The following is a 24,082-nucleotide window of genomic DNA, read 5'->3' on the forward strand; positions in this document are numbered from 1 at the left end:
CTTGGCCCAGCTTTCTCTAGTAAACAACTCAACTTCATTGCTTAAAAGAGGTAGGTGTAGGTGAAAAGATGAAATGTCATCGAATGGGTCAGTCTGTCTGACACTGTGCAAAGCGTTATGGACTATTTTTGGTCAAACAGTTAAACTATTTCAGAAGAACAATCGAAACCAAGAGGTCTTTACGGTGATGGAGTTCACGTCATGGCCACCTCTAAGAAACTGTGTTTGTAATTATAACGCCAAGTCTACTCTTTTTATCAGAATCTGATCCGCCGTTATTCCGGCAAGTCTCATGTGACTTACATTATCCCTTCTTAACAACCTCAAGTGACCAAAAAACAAAAGTCAATAACTGTTTTAATACTCCGAACCGACCCTTTTAATGGCTCCCACGTTTCACTCTAATCATTCTCTTTCTCTACTTAGACCCGTTTCCTTCTTCTTATGTTTCTCTGAAACTCATGAAATTTGAGGAACTACTCATGGAAGATTCATCACAGCTACATAGTAACAAGAGACATGACTTAGAGGAAGGAGTAAGCACCTCTGTTCCTCACTCAAAATCTCTATACCAATAATTTGAATGTTTGTGTTTATGTAGGTGATGCATCTTAAAGAGAGACTAGAGGAAGAAGAAGCAGTGACTAGAACTTTACGAGTTGCTTTTGATGGCTCTATTGTTTCTCTCCCAAGTCTCTCCTCATTGTTTCTTCCACCTCAGGCAATACCAATAAACATAACCTCACATAATGTTAATTATTTCTTAATGATCAAACAATGATGAGATTTTATTGTTCAACAGTTTTCTGAGCTCATACAAGAACTAGCCATCGTGGAGGCAGAGATTCTCTGTCTAGACCGAAAAATCGAGGAGCTAAAGCTTAAACTGTATTCCGAACAGAGACAAACGCAAGAGATACAATTGCAGATGACCGAGCAGAAGAGGACATTGGCAAGACAGAGCCATGTGAGACAGAGTACTCTGCCACTAAGACATGATCTTCATCAACGATCTTTGTCTCATTGTTACCAACGTTCTACACTAGACACTGCCTCAACTACTCATTCAAGACTCTCATTCTCTTACGCTCCTGATTTCTTGGATGCCACTTCTTCAGGTGGCTTCACAGGTAAAGTAGTTGCTTATTCCGAATGTTTTCTCTAAGCCTCACATTACACTCAAAGTCATGGTTTTGGTGAGCAGACGAATTTGATGGAGTCACGAGGATGCAGATGGGTAGAGTAAGAAAAGGGCTTCGACTTGTTGAAGCAAAGACCAAAGACGACCCAAACGAAGTATCAGAACAACTCATCAACTGTCTTATAGGCATTTACTTGGAACTCAATCATGTTTCATCAAAGACCAAAGGGGATGTCTCGCTCTCAAGAAGGCCATCTTCTTGTAGCCGGAAATCAAACACATATAGTTATTATCAAAATGCAATGAATCTTGATCCTTATCACGTATTGCCAGACTCGAGCGGAGGAGTCACCAGAGACATTGGCCCTTACAAGAACTTCATCCACATTTCAAGAAGTTCCATCGATGTGACACATTTCACCCATTATTGTTCACCGGCTGTTCCACGCTTGAGGTATTAAGTCTGTGAATTCATCATACAAAATGATCTCATCAAATAGTATAATTCCTGATGAAATTGTTTTATTGACGTATTATGTGTGTTGGCAGCGTTTTGATGGAGAAATTATCGGAGGTAGATTTGAGTTTTTTGACCTACAAGCAAAAACTAGCCTTCTGGATCAATATCTACAACGCATGTATCATGCATGTACGGCCACATTTACAAAAGAAGTTACTGAAATTTTCTTATAACATAACACACAAAACTTGAACTTAAAATCAAATTTTATGTTCCAATGATAGGCATTTCTTGAGTATGGGTTACCATCGTCACACAATAGACTACTTACCTTGATGAACAAGGTAACTTGTTTGATCAAAATCCCAAGAAAGAACTCTAAATGTTAATTGTAGAAACATTTTAAACCTAATGATGCCCTTTGTAATGTACTGGCAGGCTTCACTCAACGTAGGTGGCATAGTCCTCAACGCTTTGGCGATTGAACATTTCGTCTTGCGGCATCCTTGTGAACCAGAAGATGTAAGTGCATTCCATCTTATTTCATTCCAATAAATATAATCAAATACCACAAGAAGCTAATCAACATCTTCATGAAAGAAGGACTCGCTTGACGAGAAAGAAACGCTCCTTCGTCACACTTACGGTTTAGGATATTCAGAGCCCAATGTGACATTTGCACTTTGCCGTGGAAGTTGGTCTTCACCAGCAGTGAGTGGACAAAACATAGTTTTATCATGACGAATGTATATCACTCAAATGTACTTATAGATGATGAAATTGATATGCTTGTGCAGCTAAGAGTCTATACAGCAGATGAAGTGGTGAATGATTTAGGAAGAGCAAGAGTGGAATATCTAGAAGCTTCTGTGGGTGTTTCAAGCAAGAAAAAGATTGTGGTTCCACAGCTTCTGCAATGGCACATGAAAGATTTTGCAGATGATATTGAATCTCTTTTGGAATGGATCTATAGCCAGTTGCCTCGATCAGGGAACCTAAAGGGCATGATTATGGAATGTCTAAAGAGAAAAGCAAAAGTTCCTTTAGCTAAAATTGTAGAGATTCAAACATATGGACACGAATTTCGTTACTTGTTGTCATTGTAAACATGAGAGGTCCTTATCTAGAATAGAATAACAATGTTTGGTAACTTCTCTCTCGGATGTACACATTCTCGTCTGTTGCGATTTACAACAAATACAATATAGTTTCATGTGAACACTTTGACAAAAGAAACAAGACAAAATTAATATTCGACAATCCTAAATGTTTGAATAGGAGCGGCGAAATTTTCATCAATTAAAGCAAACCCTAATAAAGTGATTATTAAAAATATTTAATGGAAATGAGTATAAACTTTAGCTAAAATTTGTAAGTGGAGAAGACATAAACATGTTCCGTTCATATCACCAAAAAGGAAAAATGAAGAAGTAGACGACTTGTGGACTTATGGTTACGTTTTGCATCAAATGCTGTCGGGAAATACTTTTTTAAAAAACAAATTTCATCGGTCAAAAATCAATCCCACTTATTAAAGGCTTTTCATAGACCAATAGCCATTGAATTATTCTTGCTTCTCGTTCTACTACACTACCAAATCTAAGTGGGATCCCCGTGGATCTAACACTAACGTGCATCAACTATTTGGTAATGGCTAGTTAGTTAGAAATAAACAAGAAGATTAGTAGTATTAAGTATCAATAATACAACCATGTTTTAAGATTACACGAGATTAAACGTTACAAGTTGTAACTTACAACCAAACCATGTAAAATACTTTAATAGCTGCGGGCTGTTACAAAATGTTCTCACAGCCACTTCAGCTACTCACTTTCTCTTTCTCCCTCATTTCCCCCTTTATCACTCACAATTAAAACACCAAACCCAAAAAAAAAAACATTAAAAAAGTGAAAACACACACAAAAGTCAAAGATACTTTCCCCTGATTTTTCTCTCCTTTCCATATATAAAATTTAGTAAAAAAAAAGGAGGAGGAATAGCGAAATTAGCGGAGAGTTTTCTTTTGTCTCGAACCACTTTAATTTCTCGAATTTCCTCCAAATTTTAGTTTCTCGAAACTCGCCTTAAACCCTGAAATTCTTCCCGACAAAGGTTTGACCAAACTGCCAGTTAGAAGGAACCATGTTCCAGGAAGTAGATGTTCTACGGTCACTGCCTGTGACACGGAAAGAGAGTGCTTGACCAACCAAAACAGCATTAGATTGCCAGTTTTGTCCCCAGTTTCTGCTCAAACTCATCCAACCAGTCCGTGATCCTTTCACACTAGCCCTCACGATGTCTCCTGCTCCAGCCACGTTAGTGATCAGAACCAAGTTGAAGTAACGGTGACCGTTGATTGTGAACCTTATGCCTCCTCTCTTTCTACATGGCACCCTACAAACAAAACCAACATTTCACACTCGTTTAGTCACTCACTTATATGTCCATTTAGTGACTAATTTGTATACTAGAAACAGCTAATAAACTAAAATTTAGTAAAATATCATCAAAATTTGATTTTCAAGGACTTAAACTACGAATTTTTAACTATTATTTTAAATATTTAATGAAAACTAAAAAGTATCATTTAGTAAAGTTAAAAGGTAAATAGAGAACAAAATGTCCTCCACTAATTTTTTTAAAGTTAATTACAGTATGGTCTTATTATCTTCTAAATATTGCCAAGACCCTAGACATATAAACAAGATTTGTACCTGCGGTATGAGACGGGGACAATGCCGGCGCGATATTGAGCGATCTTAAGGAAGACAGGCATGGCTAGGTCAAAGTGTTCACGTGGTGGGTTGCACCATCCTCCGTTGTCGCTAGGCTGAGCCAAGTTTGGTGGGCAGAAATTGGTTGCGGTGATGAGGATCGAAGGACTACCTGAGTGACACCATTGAGGGTCGTTGGCGCATTTTAGCTCAAAGCAGGCTCCACAACTCATACCATTGTTAAACAGCGCCGTACTCAAAGCAGCCGTGTTGGTCCCGTACCCTTGGCTGTATAGGTTACCGTAACCACAAGCTCCTCCTGTAATGAATTAAACTCATTTTGTTAAAAATGACTTTTAATAGAAAACTTTATACTAAAAAATTATATTTATGCTCTGTTTTTATGGGACTAACCCATTGTGCCGGAGGCGTCGCTGCCACCGTAAAAAGTGGCGTGTGCGTTTTGCCATGCGCCGCCGGAGTAAATACCGGGGATTCTAGCGTCGGCGAGGCTAAAAAGAACAAATGTGGTAAATAGAATTGCTAGTTTAATAGCCATTTTGTGTGTGAATTACTAGAAACAGAGAGTTTTAAAGTTACTATGAGGGTGATTGTTAAGGAGAAAATGAAGAAAGAACAAGAGCGCCTTCGAGCTTGCGCTCTTGTATAGAGAAAGAGTTAGGTTTGTTGATTGAGAGATGAGGATGGTGGAGGAAGAAGGAGTGAGGTTCGGTATTTATGGAGGGAAGGAAACTCCAAAGTTAGAGTGAGAGAGAGAGATCGAGAGATAATTGGCTAAATTTTAATTTCCTTTTGTCAAAGTTAAAACTTTTAAAATAAGATTACTATTTCTACGTAAGGTGGAGGTAGGTTTGTAACCGTTTTGTCATTTTTTTAATGTAATCTAATTTTCTTAGATGATATAATGATACTTACAAATATATTATCTCGTTGAATCCTGGATTTTAAAATTGGTAAGACTTGGAAATTTTGATGCTAAAAAAAGTTCGACAAAGAATATCGAGTTGACCTTATTTGAGGCGTTTCATACTTATGAAGAGAGGTTATCTTACTTTATATTTTATTTTATACAAATGTATGTTTGTTTTGCTGACCAAATAAAATGTAAACATTTATAAGCCTTTAATATGTCTTTTGACTCTGCTCGTTTTTCACTTTTTTTTTAACTTGCGCGCGTAGTCTAGTTCAAAGGTGAATTGTCTTATGCAAATTCCATGAATCTACGTACAGATTCTCTCTTCTTTTGAAAAAAGTAAATATTTTCTAAAGCAATACATTGATGAGAAAGAAAAAAACTAGTACATTTCTATCAGAAATATGCGTTCATGAGTAAGTCATGTCATATAAGAAACTGTGCATACAAATTTTAAACAATACCCAAATGTGGTTAGCTCAAATGTTATTCAGTCATCTACTCCAAATTTAAACTTTTTAAATCCGCCAAAAATATATGAAATCTGGTCTGCGATATTGAGATATAAGAAAATTACAGAGCATCCAGATATATGAGTTTTATTGGTTAATCTAAAAAAAAAAGGTGTGAGTCTATTTCTAATCGGGTTAAGTGAAAGGGAGAATAAATTTGGTTTGCTTAAAAAACAAGTTGTAGCTAGCATCAATCACGAACGGAATTTGCTAAGCTCAACAGTATCGCCATCATTACTTCTTTACCCTTTTTTGGTCCTAAACACTTTTACTATTTTCATGCATGTCATTGCCATTGTCATTTGCGACTTCTTTCACATCTTTAATTTTGCTAAAAACTCAATACTAACCTCAATTATTAATCATTAAGTATATATGATAAGTAGATGCACTTTATAGATATATGTTTCCATTCAAAAATGTTTTACCGATTGCCGCCAATGTATTTACCCCCTAAATTTTAAGAGATTTCGCTTTAGGAGGTAGAGAAAGACTCCCACTTACATAGAAGAAAGTGAATTTTTAATTAGAAACAAATTCAACAAGTTTCAGAAAAAAAAAAAGCAAAAAAAATTAAGGACCCATATTGCCGCATTCATCGGACCACGTATTGCGCCGTGCATTAGCCGTACGTAAAGTGATACGCCCGACCCGACCCGATATCTCATGGACCTATTCGGTCAATGTTTTATGTCACGAAACTGTCAAAGATATACGTTTAAAGACAAAGCTTTCTCCACTTCCCAGTTCTCACTCACGTGAGAAAAGTCAAAGCTTCATATCTCCCTCCACTCCCACTATTCAACATTTCTTTACTTTAGCAATATGATAAAAAAAGTATTATGAAGATGGATCCAAGAAATTAAACATCCAATAGAATATTGGAATCCAGATATAAACTACAATTCTCATAACTAGTTTTTTGTGTGTTGAATTATAAACATAACTAGTTAGTTTGAAAACTTTAGAAGTAATGGACGACTTTAGCGTTTCTATTTATTTTCACATTCCAGCTCAATTATAATTAAGTTACATATCTAAACTATTACTGATTTTTTGTGTAAATTAATTGATCATATTTCTTTCTTTTTTTTTCTTCTTGCTGAAAAAAAAAGAACATGCACACTAACTCACTTTAATCTTTATGCATCGGCGCGCCACCACCATCAAAGACATCAAAAACCTATTATAGTTTTAAAACTTTTTTAAAATTTAAGCATCATAAATGTCGTTAGTTTCCCTAATAAAAAAATATTGAATGGTGAAATTTAGAAAATGAAAATAAAAATAAGAATAAGAGAAGTGATAATTGGAAAAAAGAAGAAAAAACAGTTAAAGAGGCGGTGAACGTGAGAAGAGGTTGTGTCGAGTATGGCGATGACAAGGCATATCTATGCACCAACCAGATCTTCATATATCTGCCACGTCAGTCCAATCTGTGCCAGCTTCTAACATCTGTTTTTCTGTCTGGTTTTTTTAGATTGAAATTCTAGATGGATTTGTTTGGTTACCGACGATTTTTGTTCCTTCTCTTCCTCGAGATGATAGGGGGACATATCCCGTATATCGGTATATGGTTACAAGTTAAGAAATGTGAATAGCAAATTATAGGTGGATGAAAATATTAAAAAATGATAGGTGTATGTTTGAGTGAGTATATATGTTTGTTATTTCTGTCCATATACATGTGTTGTGCATTACAAGTTTTATTTTTGGCCATACACCCAGTGTACTATATATACCTAATCATACATACTTGATATGTGATATGTCACATTTGTCGAATTAATCCTGGCAACGAGTTAGTGAAATTACAATTTTCGGAATTATTGTATGCAATTTATTTTCTTATGTACATCCAAAATACACATGCACGTATAGTAGCCTAAGAAGCCTTTATCATGAGAACACAAATGCTCTTGCATGTGAATTAAGTATCTACCACTCCTCTCCCAACAAATTCACGTCTTTACATTTATTTCGTGTCAGCATATAACATTTATAATATTCAGCATCATTTAATAATAATAAAATAAATAAAAAAAATATATATATATGCAATTCGGACACAAACCGGACTAATATATATTTCGAATGAGTGTAGTCGTAGATTGAACCAACATTGGTTTTAATCAAACCCTATTCAGCAAGCCATTAATCAATCTTGACAAGTAACATTTTTGTAACTAAACCTGCATAACTAGAACCATTTTTAAGGGAAAAAAGAGTTTAATATAAATCGATTTCTCTCAAGTAAATCAGGAAAAATCTTATGTTTTCACAGTTTACCATCCGTATACGTTTTTAGTAGCAAGACAAACCGAAATACTATGTGTTTCGAGGATTCGTCTGCGATTCGGTTTTGCCTACGGTTAAACAAAAAAAAAGTAATACAAAATGATGGTCTTGCTTAATAATGGATATTATCAGACCAAATAGTATGAGCAGTGTGATAGTGTGAATGTTCAATGACAAGCTTATTTAATACTTAGGCGTAAAACATAAGTACGTGTAGATTGCTGATTGATATTCAAGCAACAAATTAAATCATTCCCAAATTCTATTATTAGTGAAAGTATAATTGCATATCTATTTACATAATAATTTCATCACTCAACAACATACCATTTGAAAACCTCAATGAGAGTGAAAATTTCTATATCCCCGCCAATTATTTGAGTGAGCAAAAAAATTCTAGAATGTTATTCCACACATCTATAATCTTTGTTGTTTACATCTAATTTTATTTACACTCTCTTTGAAGAGCAGTAAATAAAATGTATATGTGAGAGTAAAATATAAACCCTATTCAAATTTATAAATTGAGAACAATTGGATCCATCAATCTTCTATGAGAGGGTGGGGTCATAGATCCTGAGTTGATATAAGTGGGAGAAAGAGAATTTGTATGCCAAAAAAAGTTAATTGAGACCACACATGCCTATGTCCACAACCACATTGTAAGAAAGATTCCCCTCGAAACCTAGCAATAAAAACAAGGAGATCTACAGTTAATTTTTCAAAAAAAAATCAATACAGAAATAAATAAATAAACCATTTTTTCGCATGCATCATCTTTATTATTATAGAAACATCGCTAAAATTTTAAATGTTGCACTAGTTAATAATGTTTAGAGCATACTCTTTGTATCACTTATTTTCGATACTACTCAAATAAAATAAATGCTACTTCATATTTTCCAATGGAAATTTGGGGCAAGCTATGGTGACATATTGGGGGTCTGTGTCTAAAAAAGAAGTGGATTCCTTTGAAACCACCACGTGAGGTCATTAGAAAGAAAAGAAAAGGAAAAAAAGCAAAACATGTCATGTAGAGATTAGTGATATCAAAAGAAGAAGATCTCATGACTACATATGTTAAAAGGGTTTGAGAGATTTCATGATGTTACGTTGGAAGAGGATATGATGACTATATATGCAACGCGAGGAGTTTTGTCGCTTCATGGTTACTTTATCATGGTTTTTGTTCTGTCATGTATTTGAAGTAATTTCTAACATGTTAATAAGAGTGAGTTAAAAAAAAAAAAAAAAAGAGTGAGTTTCGCACCGACACTCTAAATGTATTGATAGACAAATGATTTAGGAATAAACATACAAGTATTTTTCAACAATGAGTTTGGAATACAATCAGAAATTGATAAGTATTTTGTTGATTTATATGGCTACGAGTGATATAAAAAACTTGTATGGTACCAACTTAGTGTTGGGCTAGTAGTGGAGTTATGTCCTTCCTAGAAGTGTGTAGTCTGGTCTTTTTTATTTGATTTCCGATTGAAAAGAGCTATTTAGTTCACACATAGAAATATATGGATTTGAGGTTATAATTTTTTTTATTACTTATTTATAGTGTTTTTTATAGCTAAAACTTATAAAGTTTTGTAGTTTTTGCTATTACTACAGATAGATCATGAAATTATGGCGAAACTCGAATTAGTGGATTTAGTAATATATTAGAATTTCATGAAACACCATTTTTAATGGATCATCTTTTAGTAATATCATCAAAGTATACTAGTATGCCATAATATCCTCAATGAAACACTTAAAAACAGATAGGATTTTTATTATATATATTCGACGTCGATCGATAACGATAGGACTTTCTTTTAGAAGAAAATTAAAGCTAATGTTGACCATTTGCATCTTAGTTTCCAGTATTTGAAAGAAGAAAACATGGAGTGATTGAATTTGTTCAAACTATGCCGAAATACTGGGTACTTTTACAAATCTTCCAATAAAATATATACGAAATTTGAAATTGATCACTGCATATAGTTTCCCTCGCGCATGCCATAGCTAATTTGAGGCTATAGTATTAGTAAGATGAAAAGCAAATGTTCGATAGCGTAATCAATCATTTAATAAAAACCCTTAATTTAAGGTTAAGGGATTGGACCAAAAAGGACCATTGCTAAATTTGTGTCTCCCCTTTACATGCATCAATGTCTCGCACTCATACTGATTAGGCTTTACGCAACACTCTCTTTTTGCCAAAGATTAGATCCCAAGTTTTGTCACGCAAAGCAAAAATTGGAATCCTATATATCTGTTCATCTTTTTTTTTGTTTTTTTCCATTTCATAGGATTCCCTTATTTTTCCATATATGTATTTACATGGGTAAAAAAGCTCATAAATAATTTTCTCTAACATTTTCTATAATTTCAAAGAAGTTTTGACTATGAATATTTATATATTGTTCTTCATAGAAATTCTACGAAGTGAATGATTGACCCTTTTGGGCTACTGTCACTCTGTCAGACTGATACTGTTATTGTAGTCGATAGTATTTGTCGATAACCGAAACATTTTGAATTCCGGTTCCATTAAGATTAACACATTTTATTTAGTTGATTATATTAACTACACTAAATAACTTTTTAATAATATGTTTTAGTATTACTAACAAGATGAAGCTTTACTAGTAGTGGTGACTGGAATATCTTGTTGATATTTAATTACAAAATATGAGCACGTTGCACGTACGACGGTGTTGCTTAAGAAACAAGCCAAGTTATATATTAATATATAGGACATATATTGATTTGCTTTATCTAAAAAAAGTACCAATCAACTAACTAAACCTCCATGACGTTATCTTTAGTTAAGTTCACTTGTCTCCATATATGATTTCCTTTAACTTAAGATTCTCAGAAACCAACATTACCTTTGTTCTCGTTTTGGTTTTGTTTGACATTTTGAAATATATATTTTTTTTATTTTGGCCAACCAACTGAACATTGTTATTACTTATTTTTATCATTTCTAAGTTCAACGACCGAATAAAAAAGTTTGAAAAACGATTTAGTTAGCAAGAGAATCAACTAGAACAAGGTCAAACTTGATGAATCAAAGAGGTTGAAGTAAGGTTGGATGTTTTTAGAACTGTAATTGTGATATTGGCCTTGAGAACGTGTACACTCTACTCTTCTTTTGCAAGTAATAAGATATCAAAGGATTCCAGACCTATTGTGTTTTTTTTTGTGTGTGTGATAAATGCCCAAGTGAAAGTAAATGAAAATGTTCGTAAAGAAGTGTAGCAATGAAGACATATATGCGTTACTGGGCCAAGAAAAGGAGGTTTTCAAGTTAAAATGAAACAATGCAAGTAAAGCCCAACCAATAAAAGAGATCGGCAACCCAAATATGGTAAGTAGGCAACATGCCAACATAGAGTACTTAATTACATAAAGAAGAGATGCAATATTACAACTTACAAAGAGTACATAAGCTTAAAAAGCTTCTTTACAAAAGATTTATGAGAAAAAAATTGTTTCGTTTACCGAAATCAATTGGGTCTTTTTTGAATAGAACATTTATATAGTTGAAGATATTGGAATTTTTTTCAAAAAGAGAAGATATTGGCATTAAAATAATAATATAACTGGTGTTTTGTTTATAAACTTTTTAGTAGGATTACGGTTGGGTTTAGTTTTCTTTAACCAAGGCAAACCTAATTCATCACTGTTATGCATCTGATTCTGAATTCAAATGATAAGATACAGCAACTGAGGTGAGATTAATAAAAAATGTAAGGTAATTTACGTGTTGAAATGTAGACCAATGTATTCGTCATTTTATATATATATTTATTATCTCGTTTATACAAATAGAAAAAGAAATAAACGTTTATTGTCAGAGGCTCTAATTTCTATATACACAGAAGTGATGCTTTTAGGTAACCAAAGATTATATATATATATATATATATTATTTTTGGTGACCAAAAATAATGTTAATGTTTCTTGGATTTGACATACAGTATTAACCTCGTAACGGTCAAATTAGAGCTCATTAATCAAGATTGGTCTTTCCATATTCACTTGGCTATTCCCATAAAGATTTTACATGCATGCACACAGGCGACAGCGGACAGGCCAATCCGATTTTTAAAAAATTCAGTTTCTAGCTTACGTCATCAACGAAGAAAAAAAAAATGAAATTAATATCCAAGTATAGAAAGCATCGGAACACATTTTCCTACGTAGTGAGTCATGAGATTTAACAGCACAATCCAAAGAGGCAGAGAGAACACGTTGTTTTAGTCACAGAAGTTTGTTTATAGACATTTATGTAAGGCTTAGAATTTATGCATTATTTGTGATCTTGTGTTTGTGAATTTTGATTGCATTACATATGTTTCTACATCAAGTAACTTCGGTACGGGTATGGATACACTCCTCTTGCCACTTTTTTCTTCCTGACAAAGACGATGCGAAAATTGAATACTCGTAATTAAAAAAGTACATAAAGAAAAACGCAGAAAATATCTCGTGGCCCTTTTCTATCCAAAGGAGTCTCGTGTCAGAAATTGCATGTGACGAGTAATTAATATTCCCATTCGTTTCAATATATATGAACCCATATTATTTTCTTTCACGCATCATTGATAATCACGTTCACGTTCACATATGTTTTATTTATATTTCCTTTGATCACAGCGTAAGTATTTACCAAAAAAAAAAGGTAAGTATTTACCCAATTTAACGTTCGGAAATTAAAATGCAAACTCCTTCCATTTTTTACAATTACACACTAGGAAAAAATTACTTGTCATCACTCACCATTACACTAGAGAAAGCAATATCTTTAGGGACTAATTAGGTTTAAATGTAATATAACAACAAATAAACCCGACCAAAGGTGGAACTAGGGATTGAAGAAAATACAGTTAACACGTGCTTTGAGTTTGCAGATTCTCTTGTTCGTGCAAGAGAGAGGGAGAGACGAGTTTGACCGTTGACCGGAAAAGAAGCGCCGGTAAGCGGGCTAAGTCGGTCCCCTGCGTTACTCGAAACCTCGCTTTCACACATCTCTACAGACACGTGTCAGTGGTCACGCCCACCTGTTAGACGCACGTGCCTCAACGTCGACGCAAAAGAACCACAACGATCTCTTCTCTCTTTGACCTCTGCTTTGTTTCTTTTCTTGCTCTCACTGTTTATTCACCTTTTAACGTTAAGAACTCAAGTGGATAATGGACTAAGAGAAACACGAATATTAATAATTGATGGCAAATCATAGTGAAAGATTTTGAGAGATTATTTGATTTGGTGTGTAGATTGTCAGAATCTGAAAGAAAATATGAATATTTATCTTTACCAAAAAAAAAAAAATGAATTTATTTAGTTCCTCTTTTTATTTTTTTAACCAAACATAGACAAACTCATTTGTGATATATCTTAACATTTAACAAAAAAGAAAAGAAAAGAAAAAAGAAGGATAAAATAATTGAATTCCAGTTTCAGGTCATAAGAATCTAATTTCAGCATAGTAAATTTTGCTTTACTACATTGGCAGTTTTGGATAGAAAGTAACAAAGTTATAGAGTTGTCACACTCTTCGACTGTAACTCAATATGTTTTTGTCTTATCAATTTTTTTGGCAGCTATCGAAAGCTCGGAAGAACTCACACTTTAATTTGTCAATAAATTTCAGTTGATATCTTGCTAAATTTTCTGAATTGCAAAAAAAAAGTGGCTATTTTGACCATAAAAATGCAGTTTAATGATGTTGTAGTATAATAGTCTTGGAAAAACCATCAACAATTGTTTTACGAGAAAATATCAAATATGGATGGAATTACCCGCGAAAAATTAAGTAACAAACAAACAAGAAAAAGTTATAATAGTAAAAAGTGAGCTTACAATACACAGACGTCGCATCCTTTGGATTGATGGATGACACATTTTGGATGTAAGCGTTTATGTATTTTATCTACTTCCGGCGTGTAGTCAATTTTTGAGGTCATTTACACATTTCTACCTATTTCAATTCATACAATACAGATGTTTAGAGATTTTAACGAACTTTGATTATTATTTTTCTGTCGCAGAATATGTATAGTTAGGTTAGACATAGCATATTCACTACTATAAAAACGGTACAAACAGAATAATAGTAATCTCTCTAAGCATATCGTTTTTTTTTTTTTATGTCAAACGCAATTAGTTTTTAGAACAACATTGTACTACAACTCGACTTATACGCAAGAGTCGGCCAAGTACTAACGATAATATTTTTATAATTGCTTCATTTTCCGATCATGAAGTTGGGCTACAAGCCCAATAATATTGGTCTTCCACTACTACTCTATATTTTTGTTTGTCTCTTAATACTTCATATTTGCTCTAGAATCTAATTTTGTTGAGTTGAGTTTGAAGTTTACTTTGGTTCTATTTTTTCCACTTCAGTTTGGTTTAATCCCCCCTGTTTTGGTTCAATTCACATCCAAAACTTGTTTATTTATGTTTTATGAGTTAAAATAGTATCATTAACAAAAACGGTAAGCTGGTTAATGATGACTTCTTCAGTCCAAAAATTAGTCGGACTTCAGCATAAAATACCACTCGTTAACTCAAAGAGAAAGGAACAGAAAACAAACTTACCAGAAAAGAGAAAAATACGGGAGAAAAAACCCAATAAAGACGAACGAGAAGAGAAATAAACATCAAAGTCAGGCAAAAATAGGAGCACTAAAATAGCCAAACCAGATTACTACACCACCATGTGATTTCACATCCTTTCCTTCATCTTCATCTTCCTCTTCTCCATCCATTTTTTTTGTTGTCATTTCTTACGATTCTTAGTAGTAAAATATTCACCGCAGTAAAGTAAAGTAGATAGAGAGATTCATAGAAACATTATAATTCGTTACAAAGAAAAAGAAGTTACATACATGGAAACACATAAGTATACAGTTAATATTCCTTTGTTGTAGGTGCAATTATTAATTGATCTGAGCAAGTAATTAACAGTTACAGGTGCAGAGAAAGAGACTGAGATTTGCTTTGATGCATTAAAATCCCCCTCTTTCACTCTTCTCTACTCTCCCCACTTTCTGACTTTTCCTTCCCTCTTTAATCTTCAATTTTTTTATTAAAAAAAATGATTGGAATAGGAGAATCCCAAAAATACTGATCCGATCTACTTTTAATTTTTCAATATTATCACAAAACTTATAACTTTTAAAGTGTTAGCCAAGAGCGTGATCCATCGAACGGATCATTTGAAATATATCGTTTTTTATATGCTCATTGTTTACGTTTTCATAATTTTCGTATTACAAGGAAAGAAAAATATATCTCAAAAAGTATTTGTTGAAGTCTTGTACAATCATGATTTTCATTTCACAAATAAGATTTCAGGTTCCTAAATAATTAATGATCTCCAATGCCCAACTCAATATTTTCCTCTATTTCGAAAGAAATATTGTTGATTTTGCTCCATCGTATGACTCTACTATAGAGGAAACGTATAGAGCAATCTCTACACTTTTCCTCTATTTTAGAGTCAACTCTATTTTAAAACCATACAATGAAACAAAATCAACAATATTTCCTCCAAAATAGAATGAATTCTATTTTAGAAGAAAATATTGAATTGGGCATTGGAGATGCTTTAACAGTTTTTTACTTTTATGTAAACGAAAACGGAATAAACCCTAAAAAGAATATTGATATAACAAATTAAATTCTCATTGCTCTTGGCTTAGTAATATTGGAAGCTACTTTAAATTTTATAATAAAAAGAAACAAAAAAAAAGACTTTATAAAAAAATATGAGCAACAAATAAGGGTTTGTTAAACCAGCTAAACGTATCATAATACCGTTGGTCTCTTCGATTCTCGCTAGATATAAGTTGGATTACGTAAATTCTAACAACATTTCGTTAAAATCTCGTAATTAGTTTGGATTTTTCCTCTTTATATATGATTAATTGAGGTTTTTAAATATCAAAGACAAATGCTTCACATTTAAGAAAAAAAAAAGTGTTAATGGTGGGGCAGTCGAGGCCGCAACAAGGCCCCGGGCAATACCGACTGCCACAACTCTCTGCATCCTCTTCTAATTTTATATTTATCACAAAATCCGACAAAAGTATACAAAAATCAATAAATATTTAACCTATAATATTTATCTTTGCATATTATAATAATTATTATTTTAAAATCGAAATGGTTCTACAATAAAAATATCCATTATAAATACAGAACCCTAACTCTCTTTTCAGTTGCTGACTCAAATCTCCAAACTCCTAGAAAATCTCCAAATTCCCAAGTTTGTTTCTTTAATCTCTCTATTCCTCACAAACTCATCAATTTCCAACGAACCCACAAGATCAAATATTTATCCTTTTTTCCTCGTTGAGATCGATCACACACACACAAATCTGAAATCTGAGATCTTTAACATCAATGGCGTCATCGTCTAGCCTGACTCGATCGGGAAGCGTCCACCTAGACGAGAAGTGGAAACTGTCAAAGAAAGACGGCGGCGCGTCGAGGATCACGCGCTCTTCATCGACCTCATCTTCTTCCTTCAACGGCAAGAAACAGGGGAGATGTGCTTTTACGAGAAAGTGTGCAAGATTGGTTAAAGAACAGAGAGCTCGTTTCTACATCATGCGTCGATGCGTAATCATGCTTATTTGCTGGAGAGATAATTACTCTGATTCTTAAAAAAAAAAAAAAAAACCAAATCTCTCTCTGTTTCTTGATTTCTCTGTTTCTATGTTTCTGAAACCAAAGTAGATAGTTATAATACATGTACATAAAGGGTTCTGTTTTCTGTTGGTTTCTACTTCTTTAGATGAACTTTAGATTTTGTTTATGATTCTGGTTAGAGAAGCTTTGTTTAAGATCAGTTCCAGTGTGAAGGAAAATAAAAAAAAAACGAAGAACAGACAAATTGTAAAATATTTTAATCAAGTATAAAATAGTGAATTAGATTCGTCTTTCGACTTCTTGTGACGATTTTGTTTTTGTTTGTTGCTCTTTTGTTCGTTTGTGTTTTTTGCATATTTTCCTCTTCTTGTTGTTCATTAATGATATTACTCTGAAGATGACGACGATGAATGTGGCTTTTCTCTAGAGTCTATAGAGGTGGGAGAGAGAGAAAAAGATTCCATTGGAACTGTTACGATTAAGCTATGTGTGGATCTTGTGTGCTTAGTCTGACAAAGTTATTAGTTTTTCTCTCTTTTTAGTAATAAACAATTATGATTTATATATTTTTCTAAAATTTCATTTCTTAATTAGTTATGATTAATATTTGAAGTTGTAGTCAAGCTCTTTTGTTTATGCTTAATGATATAAAACTATACTTGTAGAATTGTTAGACTTAGCCATGATTAGACTTGTTCAAGAAATTAGAATGTGTTAAATATGATTACGACTTTCTTTTATACTTAAACTATTACGAGGCTTTTTTAATATAGTTTTCGATTAGTGCCATTTCGTTGCTTATGAAATTGGTTCTTTAACGGGTAATATTTAATGTTGATTGGGACTAATATTGGAGGTGATTTTTTTCCTTCTCAAGAAAGGAAGAATATTGATTGGTTAATCTTGGAGGTGATTTTTCTTCTCATGAAAGGAAGAATCATAACAAGATACGTGGATTATATCTAGTTTAATTGTTTAGTTTTATTAGCATCTTTAGTTAAATTTCATTGATCTTTTTAGCCAAAAAAGAAGAGGAGAGATTTCATTGATCTTCATTATCTTGTTCTCGAGTAACTTAATTATATAAAACCCAAGACAAACCATTTTAGTGGCCATTTAGGATTCAATATCTATATACTATCACAATTCACACACATGCATTTGTGGGAAATTATATGGATTTTTTTTTTTTTTTTTTTTTTTTTCATCTGGAAAGTATATGGATTAAAACTAGATTATCAACAAACTTGAAATAATCTTATCTGATATCATATTTCAATTCTATATAGTTTTATTTATATTATGGGTCAAAGTTGATTTATTTGGTCAATCTTCCATTCACATTAAAAAAAAAATTGAATTTGGAAATAAAAGAAGTATAATTGTTATCGTATTTAGCAGTGAAAAAAGGCTAAAAACTTATTCTTAAAGTTTTCTCAATCCAAATTTGTTTTGTTTTATTTTATTTTGTTAAATTAGTAACAGGAGAGAAAACTACATTAATCAAATAATTAACACTTCACATGCGAAACTAACAGCTGGATTTCTTGTAGTTTCTTACCATGGGCATCTCTGCATTGCAGAGTTATCATATGCATCTGACTCCTCTATCACTTATTATATACTCTATTTTTATACACTTTTAACCTATATGGCTAATATAGTCGCATCTTTGTATTTATTTTGCAAACAAACAAAAGAAAAAAGACTGCATTTGAAGAAATTCTTTAGTACCGAGGCTGTTTATTTCGTGGGTAATCAATTGAGACATTAACTACATATGATTTAGGTTCCAGATCAGTACATGATGTATCTCTGTCCATTCACAAACGAGATTACCACTTTAGGAAGTGCTATTGGACTTTACTGGCATGCTGAAATATCAATAGATCAATATGATTGTCACCGAAAAAAATACAATCAAATGATGTATATATTGATATGACAACTGATGAGTATGTAGAAACATAAGACTATAGGTTATTTGGGAAATGTAACCGAACCAATTCTTTTCACAAGAGTAGTTAATCTTATTATAAAATACAATTATTCTACAGGATTATTTTCGTAGCATTTTTCAAAAATGTTATTCTATATATGCATTAGCATTCTAAGTGTGGTTTATACATGTAAATAACTGTTTTTCAAAAAGAATATTCCATTTGTTCAAGATCAAGACGAACTATGTTTTAGGATTTGGAAAAAGAAAAAGCGTATATTAGCCATCCCCACAAATCTAAAGGATCTTTGTTTTAATGATTATGAATTGTTTGATTGTTCATTAGCATGCTTAAATTGGATTATTATAGACATATCCGGAGTTCCGGACAATTCCGTTTGACTTTCTTTAACAATTCTTTTGTCACTTTTGTGGGCGTCTTGTTAATTTTATATTATATCGACAATTATTGATGATTTCTAATTTATTATTCTACTTGATTAAAACTATGAAATTTGCTAATGCGTGTTTTCCTCCAAAAGACAAAACATCTCTTTAGTAATTGTAGTCCTAAATAACGAAGTCGGAACTAGGAAGTAGGAAATGCTACTCTATGCCATATTGCCATATAGAACAAATTCTGCTTCAAAATTCAAGAGTCATAATTAATTAGTTCTATAAGATAAAATCAGTATATCGAAAAAGAAGGCCGAAGGCCAATCTCAAAGGTCTAGCAAATGGTTTAACTCGATCCAAAGGCATGATTTGAAATAAATACAAAAATGTAATTTAGGGTCCATGTTTGGTCAACAATCACATCCGTGACACGCAAGCCTGAATAACATTAATAGTAGAGACAAAATTATCCTAATGATGAGAAATACATGCATCCATAATTCGGATAGTTTCAAGATATATGGGATGGAAATTCAGGTAATGGGTCCGGTTTTCGGATTTTGAGTATAGTTATCCGAATTTTTACTAATTTGAATGAGATCGATCTTTATTCTTTAGGGTTGATTTTTTTTTTTTTTTTTTTTTTTTGGGCAACACTTTAGGGTTAAATTTAGAATTATAGTTTTTTGTTTTTTTTTGTTTTTTTTTGAAAAAGAGATAGTTTCAAATATTTGAAATTTTTATATCAATTTTAGTTTTGTTTAAATTATATTTTTTTTTGTGTCAAAATTGGACCCACGCTCGGTCATGTGAATCGGCTATATATACGTATATAATATCAAAGTACCAAGCATTTAGACAAACAACAGGAATGATGCCACACGATCTTGAAAGATATATACTCCCTCTGTTCCTTTTTGTTTGATCTTTTAGGAAAAACACAAATATTAAGAAAACATATTAAATGTTGCTTTAAAATATATTGTTTTTTGTGATTTATAATTTTCAATAACTCTAAACCAATGATATTCAATAATTTGTATTGAAGTTTACAATTTATTAATTATAACTAATAACTATTGCATTGAAAACCAAAAAATCAATCTTTTTGAAATAAATTTTTTTAAAAAAAAAATCAAACAAAAAGGAACAGAGGGAGTATCAAAGAACCGAGTTCAAGAAGAGACATTACGAAATCAATGTGATAAAGGGAATTATAATTTATTTTCTTTTTAGAGCTTTATATCATTCCTCTCTTTTTTCTTTCTAAAGTTGTTATTTTAATTTGAGAAACGGTTAAAAGCATTATTGCTACGACACTTTGCAAATCAGGTTCAATGGCAAACATGTAAAGAGTATGTGACGTTTGTATGCATGTACATAGATGATAGATGAGTTGACATATCGGTTAATATATATTAATGTGAGACAAAAATAGAAGTAGGTAATGAAAGGATCAAAGAAAAGATTCAAAGAATCGAAATCACTTTGTATTTGTTTGGGGCATTGTTATGGGTCTTTGATAGCATCACATGAACAAATATGGATACCCACCAGCATATGGAGTGACTTGGATCTCCTTGATATGGCTTTGTCTCTTTATGTTACCTCCTTCTCCTTGTATTTGTCTACACAATTACAAAAGACTAAAGTTAAAAAAACTAATAAAGAACTAGAAAAGACTTCCTCACACAATTATTAAGAAAACATTTCGATATGTATAGACGTCTGTTGAAATTAAATTTCAGTTGGACCCATTGGTTTAAGATTGGATTATTCTTTATGATTTTTTTTTTTCCACTTGTAAATGTGTCGCATATATAGAGGTTGGACAGTGGACATCACAATGGCAGCGTAAGTTGGAAAAAGTTCCAAAACCCTGCCCGCTGAGCGCTGGCCCAATAACCATATTCTTGGGTTTTTCGCATACTTGGGCTTTTAACGTGTTCGGAATGAAGGCCAAGGTAAGGATTATTCTCAACTGACTTCTCCCACTAGCAGCTCACGTCAATTCGTATCATCAAATCATGGGCCTAGCCCAATCATTCGTTTCACACAAAGCCCAACAATTGTATAATTAAGTGATCCTCCGAGCCAAGCTTTCGATTGTCGTTTGTTAGTTTTCGAATTGACATGTTGTGGGACGCATGGCCACATTGATATTTTAAGTGGAATTAGTTGCAGACTGAGGAAGGGAACCTATACCAAAATATCTAAATCGCTTTCTAATTTTATAATTTTTAAACGAAAAAAGTGAAGATTTCCTATAATACACATCCTTACAAAATTCCCCACAAAAAAAAAAAACTCTACGTACCATAATCGTATAAGAAGACTGTAAGCTATACTCACAAAACTATAAAAACGTATCAATGGTCTAGAAGATATTCTCATGTCACACACGACACAGAAGACTTAAACAAGTCCTATCAATCTCTTAATCCGAGCCGTTGACTAGCTAAATCACATCTGACGTTACCAGCGAAACCAACCCTTGATTTAGCTAAATCAAACTCCATCCACACGTTTTGCTGATGATGGTGACCTATAACAAATGCTTCTATCCCCAAAAGATCAGAGTTCCCAAACGTGAAGCAATATACTTCTTCTTTTCCTTCCGACCCGGCTCCGTTTACCCGGTACAACAGTTTCTGACCCGACACACTCATCTCCGCGCCACGGAACATTAAACTAACCATGGGTAAACCCGAGAAATTGGGCCGTGTCGTTGACCCAACCTTGTAACAAAGGTCCATTGTCCCTTGGAACACGAAATCCGGGTCGTCTACAAGCCTGAGAACCGATTTGGTTTGCGTAATAAACTCGTTTTTTAAGGCAGTGTAAACCGGACCCATTAGGAACGTAAATTGGGTACCTGAATCCACCATCGTCTGACCTGCTCCGGTATGATCCGGTACGAATACAGATTTCGGTAAAGAAAGTATCTTTGACCCGACCCGGATTCCTTCTAATTGGACCGTGTAAGCAACCCGGTCGAAATAAGGTAACGGCGTCGATTGTAGAACCAGAGGCGTATATTGGATTGGACCGAGCCAGGAGTAGGACGCGTCACCGAGAAGCAAAAAACCGGAGGAATCTGAACCGGATATGCAATACGAAAATTTTGAGAAACCCAGCTGGTTAACAAAAGATAAAGATCCCCGGTTCATTCCCATTAAACCGGTCGATTTAGCATCTTCCTCCGAATTGGAGCTTAAACCTGAGTCCATACACCCGAATAAAGTACCGGGTCGGGTCACAGACCCGATTACGAACGTCTCATGAGCCAAGTTGCCTTCGATTGATGTAGCGTCAGCGTAGGAGATAGCCACGTGGCAGAGATGGGTCTTCGGATCGCATGAAGCGGGTATGGGTAAATCCCGGGTACGGGTCCTGCAAATTGGTGAGGAGCAAGGCACAGGGGAGTACGTAGAGGATGAAACCGGGTTAAAAACGGATCCTAAGTTTGGAGATTTCTTGCAGTGAAGCCATGAGAGCTCGCTTCCGGTATCAAGAACCATCGAGATATTTTGAGGTGGATCGCCGACGGCGAGAGTGACGGTGAGAGTAACATTGTGTCTGAATGAAAGCTTGTCTGAAGAAGACTGAGGAAGTTTCTGTGTTTTGAGAGAGAAGAGTAGTGTTTGATTTGTAGAAGATGTTTTGCAGAACGTTAGAGGGAAAATAAGAAGTAGAACTGAGATTCGAAGAAAATTTTTTGAAAGAGATAATGATGATGATGATGACGAATCCATCATTAGTAGTGTAGACTCTTTGTTACATACATACTTGACGTCTTTAAATATTGTCTATCTTTTTTTCTCTCTATATTTCTTAATTACGAATTGCCCGGTTTGTTCCGGTTTACTTTGAATTTTAGGTGACAAAAACTTGAGTTAACGTCTAAGCAATAATTCTAGTAGCAAGTCAAGTCATTGACCAAATTAACCACTTAGGAAACTATAACTTATACTATTCAAAACATAATTTTGTCTCGACCTAACAAATATCATTTCATGAAGATTATTAGGGGTTTGGTGTTGTCGAATTCATTTGAATTTTTTTAGGGTTTGGAGGGAGCCAAGTCTCGAGACAAAACCCAAAAGACAAGTGAGTGTGAGTGGAGGAGTAGGTCTTTTTGGCCGTGTCTTTGTGGTTTCTGTTTAGTCTCTGTAGTTCACATCAACTTTGTTTTCTACTTTCTTTGTGTTCCCACTTTCTCCGGGATCCCTTACATTTTTTTAGTTTTCTTTCTGTTTTAGGCAGATTTTACTTTTTAATTTTCTAAATCATATCTACATTAGATTAATCGTAAGAGAGATATCGTGTAAAAGTTCTATATATTAAATCCAAAAACCGACGTCAGGGATAAAAATAAGGATGGTTGCAGATTATAATTTGATTTTCTTTTGATAGAATGCATCATGTACTATGATTGCTATATACGCAAAAGCGTAACTTAGTTTAACAAAAAACAAGCAAGTTCATAATTTAAAGGATTGTTCTTTTTGTTTTTGAATGATTTGGTTAATCTTTTAAGACCAATCTAGTTTTACAAAGTTGTTACAGTAAGTATGATTATTATAGAGATTTGGTGATTTGACAAAAAGCACCTCCCTAAAATATAACTCACGACCGACATAGTAATTTTACATTTTCAGCAAATCAATTTTAGTTTTTTCCTTACAATCTGACTTTATGATTTGTGGTGGTATATTGTTACCGTGAAAAAGTAGTTTTTACATAAGCATTTTGTTGCTGTATTGTTTTGTCACGTTTCCATTCTATATGAATCTAGAAACACATTTAGAACAAAATGCAAGTTTTCAGTTTTTGATACTTTATGTTCTACCTCATTTGCGTCCCGATCATGTACTGTCTTATCTTGTCTCCGATGTTACTAATCACCTAACCTACATGCATTCGTATTAGGTCCTCAATTATAAAATCATTTTCCTTTATATAATTTTGAATGTATAAAAAGTACTTCCAAAAAGTTGAAGATAGTCGTAACCTCACAG

General features: G+C 33.4%; 4 protein-coding genes and 4 long non-coding RNA genes across 15 annotated transcripts; 4 read left to right on the plus strand and 4 right to left on the minus strand.

The window, feature by feature from the left end:
- The first annotated feature begins 366 nt into the window (after nt 1-366).
- On the plus strand, nt 367-2,851 carry AT2G39690 (ternary complex factor MIP1 leucine-zipper protein (Protein of unknown function, DUF547)). 8 transcript variants are annotated; one of them, NM_001336788.1, is made up of 9 exons: nt 367-536; nt 602-721; nt 803-1,130; nt 1,205-1,595; nt 1,691-1,790; nt 1,886-1,945; nt 2,040-2,123; nt 2,202-2,312; nt 2,399-2,851. In NM_001336788.1, exons 1-9 carry the CDS (start codon nt 462-464, stop codon nt 2,705-2,707), a joined length of 1,578 nt encoding a protein of 525 aa, NP_001324848.1. In that variant the 5' UTR covers nt 367-461; the 3' UTR covers nt 2,708-2,851. The 8 variants fall into 8 exon arrangements, with proteins under 8 accessions (NP_001324848.1, NP_001324847.1, NP_001324845.1 ...); NM_001336785.1 differs by having other exon boundaries at nt 412-536; nt 2,205-2,312; nt 2,399-2,829; NM_001036438.1 differs by having other exon boundaries at nt 466-536; nt 618-721; nt 2,399-2,818.
- Nucleotides 2,852-3,271: 420 nt separating this feature from the next.
- Nucleotides 3,272-5,186, minus strand: EXPA4 (expansin A4). The gene is made up of 3 exons (NM_129526.3): nt 4,730-5,186; nt 4,316-4,634; nt 3,272-3,995 (listed from the first exon to the last, which is right to left on the minus strand). The coding sequence occupies exons 1-3, from the start codon at nt 4,872-4,874 to the stop codon at nt 3,686-3,688; spliced, it is 774 nt and encodes a 257-aa protein (NP_181500.1). The 5' UTR covers nt 4,875-5,186; the 3' UTR covers nt 3,272-3,685.
- A 1,005-nt stretch (nt 5,187-6,191) lies between these two features.
- On the plus strand, nt 6,192-6,695 carry AT2G09060. Its single transcript, NR_140461.1, has one exon. It is a non-coding gene; the product is annotated as an other RNA (long non-coding RNA).
- On the minus strand, nt 6,227-6,540 carry AT2G09065. Its single transcript, NR_140462.1, has one exon. It is a non-coding gene; the product is annotated as an other RNA (long non-coding RNA).
- Nucleotides 6,696-12,812: 6,117 nt separating the features above from the next.
- On the minus strand, nt 12,813-13,195 carry AT2G09070. Its single transcript, NR_140463.1, has one exon. It is a non-coding gene; the product is annotated as an other RNA (long non-coding RNA).
- On the plus strand, nt 12,845-13,347 carry AT2G09075. The gene is made up of 2 exons (NR_140464.1): nt 12,845-13,041; nt 13,105-13,347. It is a non-coding gene; the product is annotated as an other RNA (long non-coding RNA).
- A 2,893-nt stretch (nt 13,348-16,240) lies between these two features.
- RTFL8 (ROTUNDIFOLIA like 8) lies at nt 16,241-17,708 on the plus strand. Its single transcript, NM_129527.3, has one exon. The coding sequence runs from the start codon at nt 16,478-16,480 to the stop codon at nt 16,739-16,741; it is 264 nt and encodes an 87-aa protein (NP_565910.1). The 5' UTR covers nt 16,241-16,477; the 3' UTR covers nt 16,742-17,708.
- Nucleotides 17,709-21,227: 3,519 nt separating this feature from the next.
- On the minus strand, nt 21,228-22,881 carry AT2G39710 (Eukaryotic aspartyl protease family protein). The gene has a single exon (NM_129528.3). It carries the CDS (start codon nt 22,817-22,819, stop codon nt 21,491-21,493), a length of 1,329 nt encoding a protein of 442 aa, NP_565911.1. The 5' UTR covers nt 22,820-22,881; the 3' UTR covers nt 21,228-21,490.
- Nucleotides 22,882-24,082: the final 1,201 nt, after the last annotated feature.

Source organism: Arabidopsis thaliana, chromosome 2, assembly GCF_000001735.4.
Source record: "Arabidopsis thaliana chromosome 2, partial sequence".
Classification (NCBI taxonomy): domain Eukaryota; kingdom Viridiplantae; phylum Streptophyta; class Magnoliopsida; order Brassicales; family Brassicaceae; genus Arabidopsis; species Arabidopsis thaliana.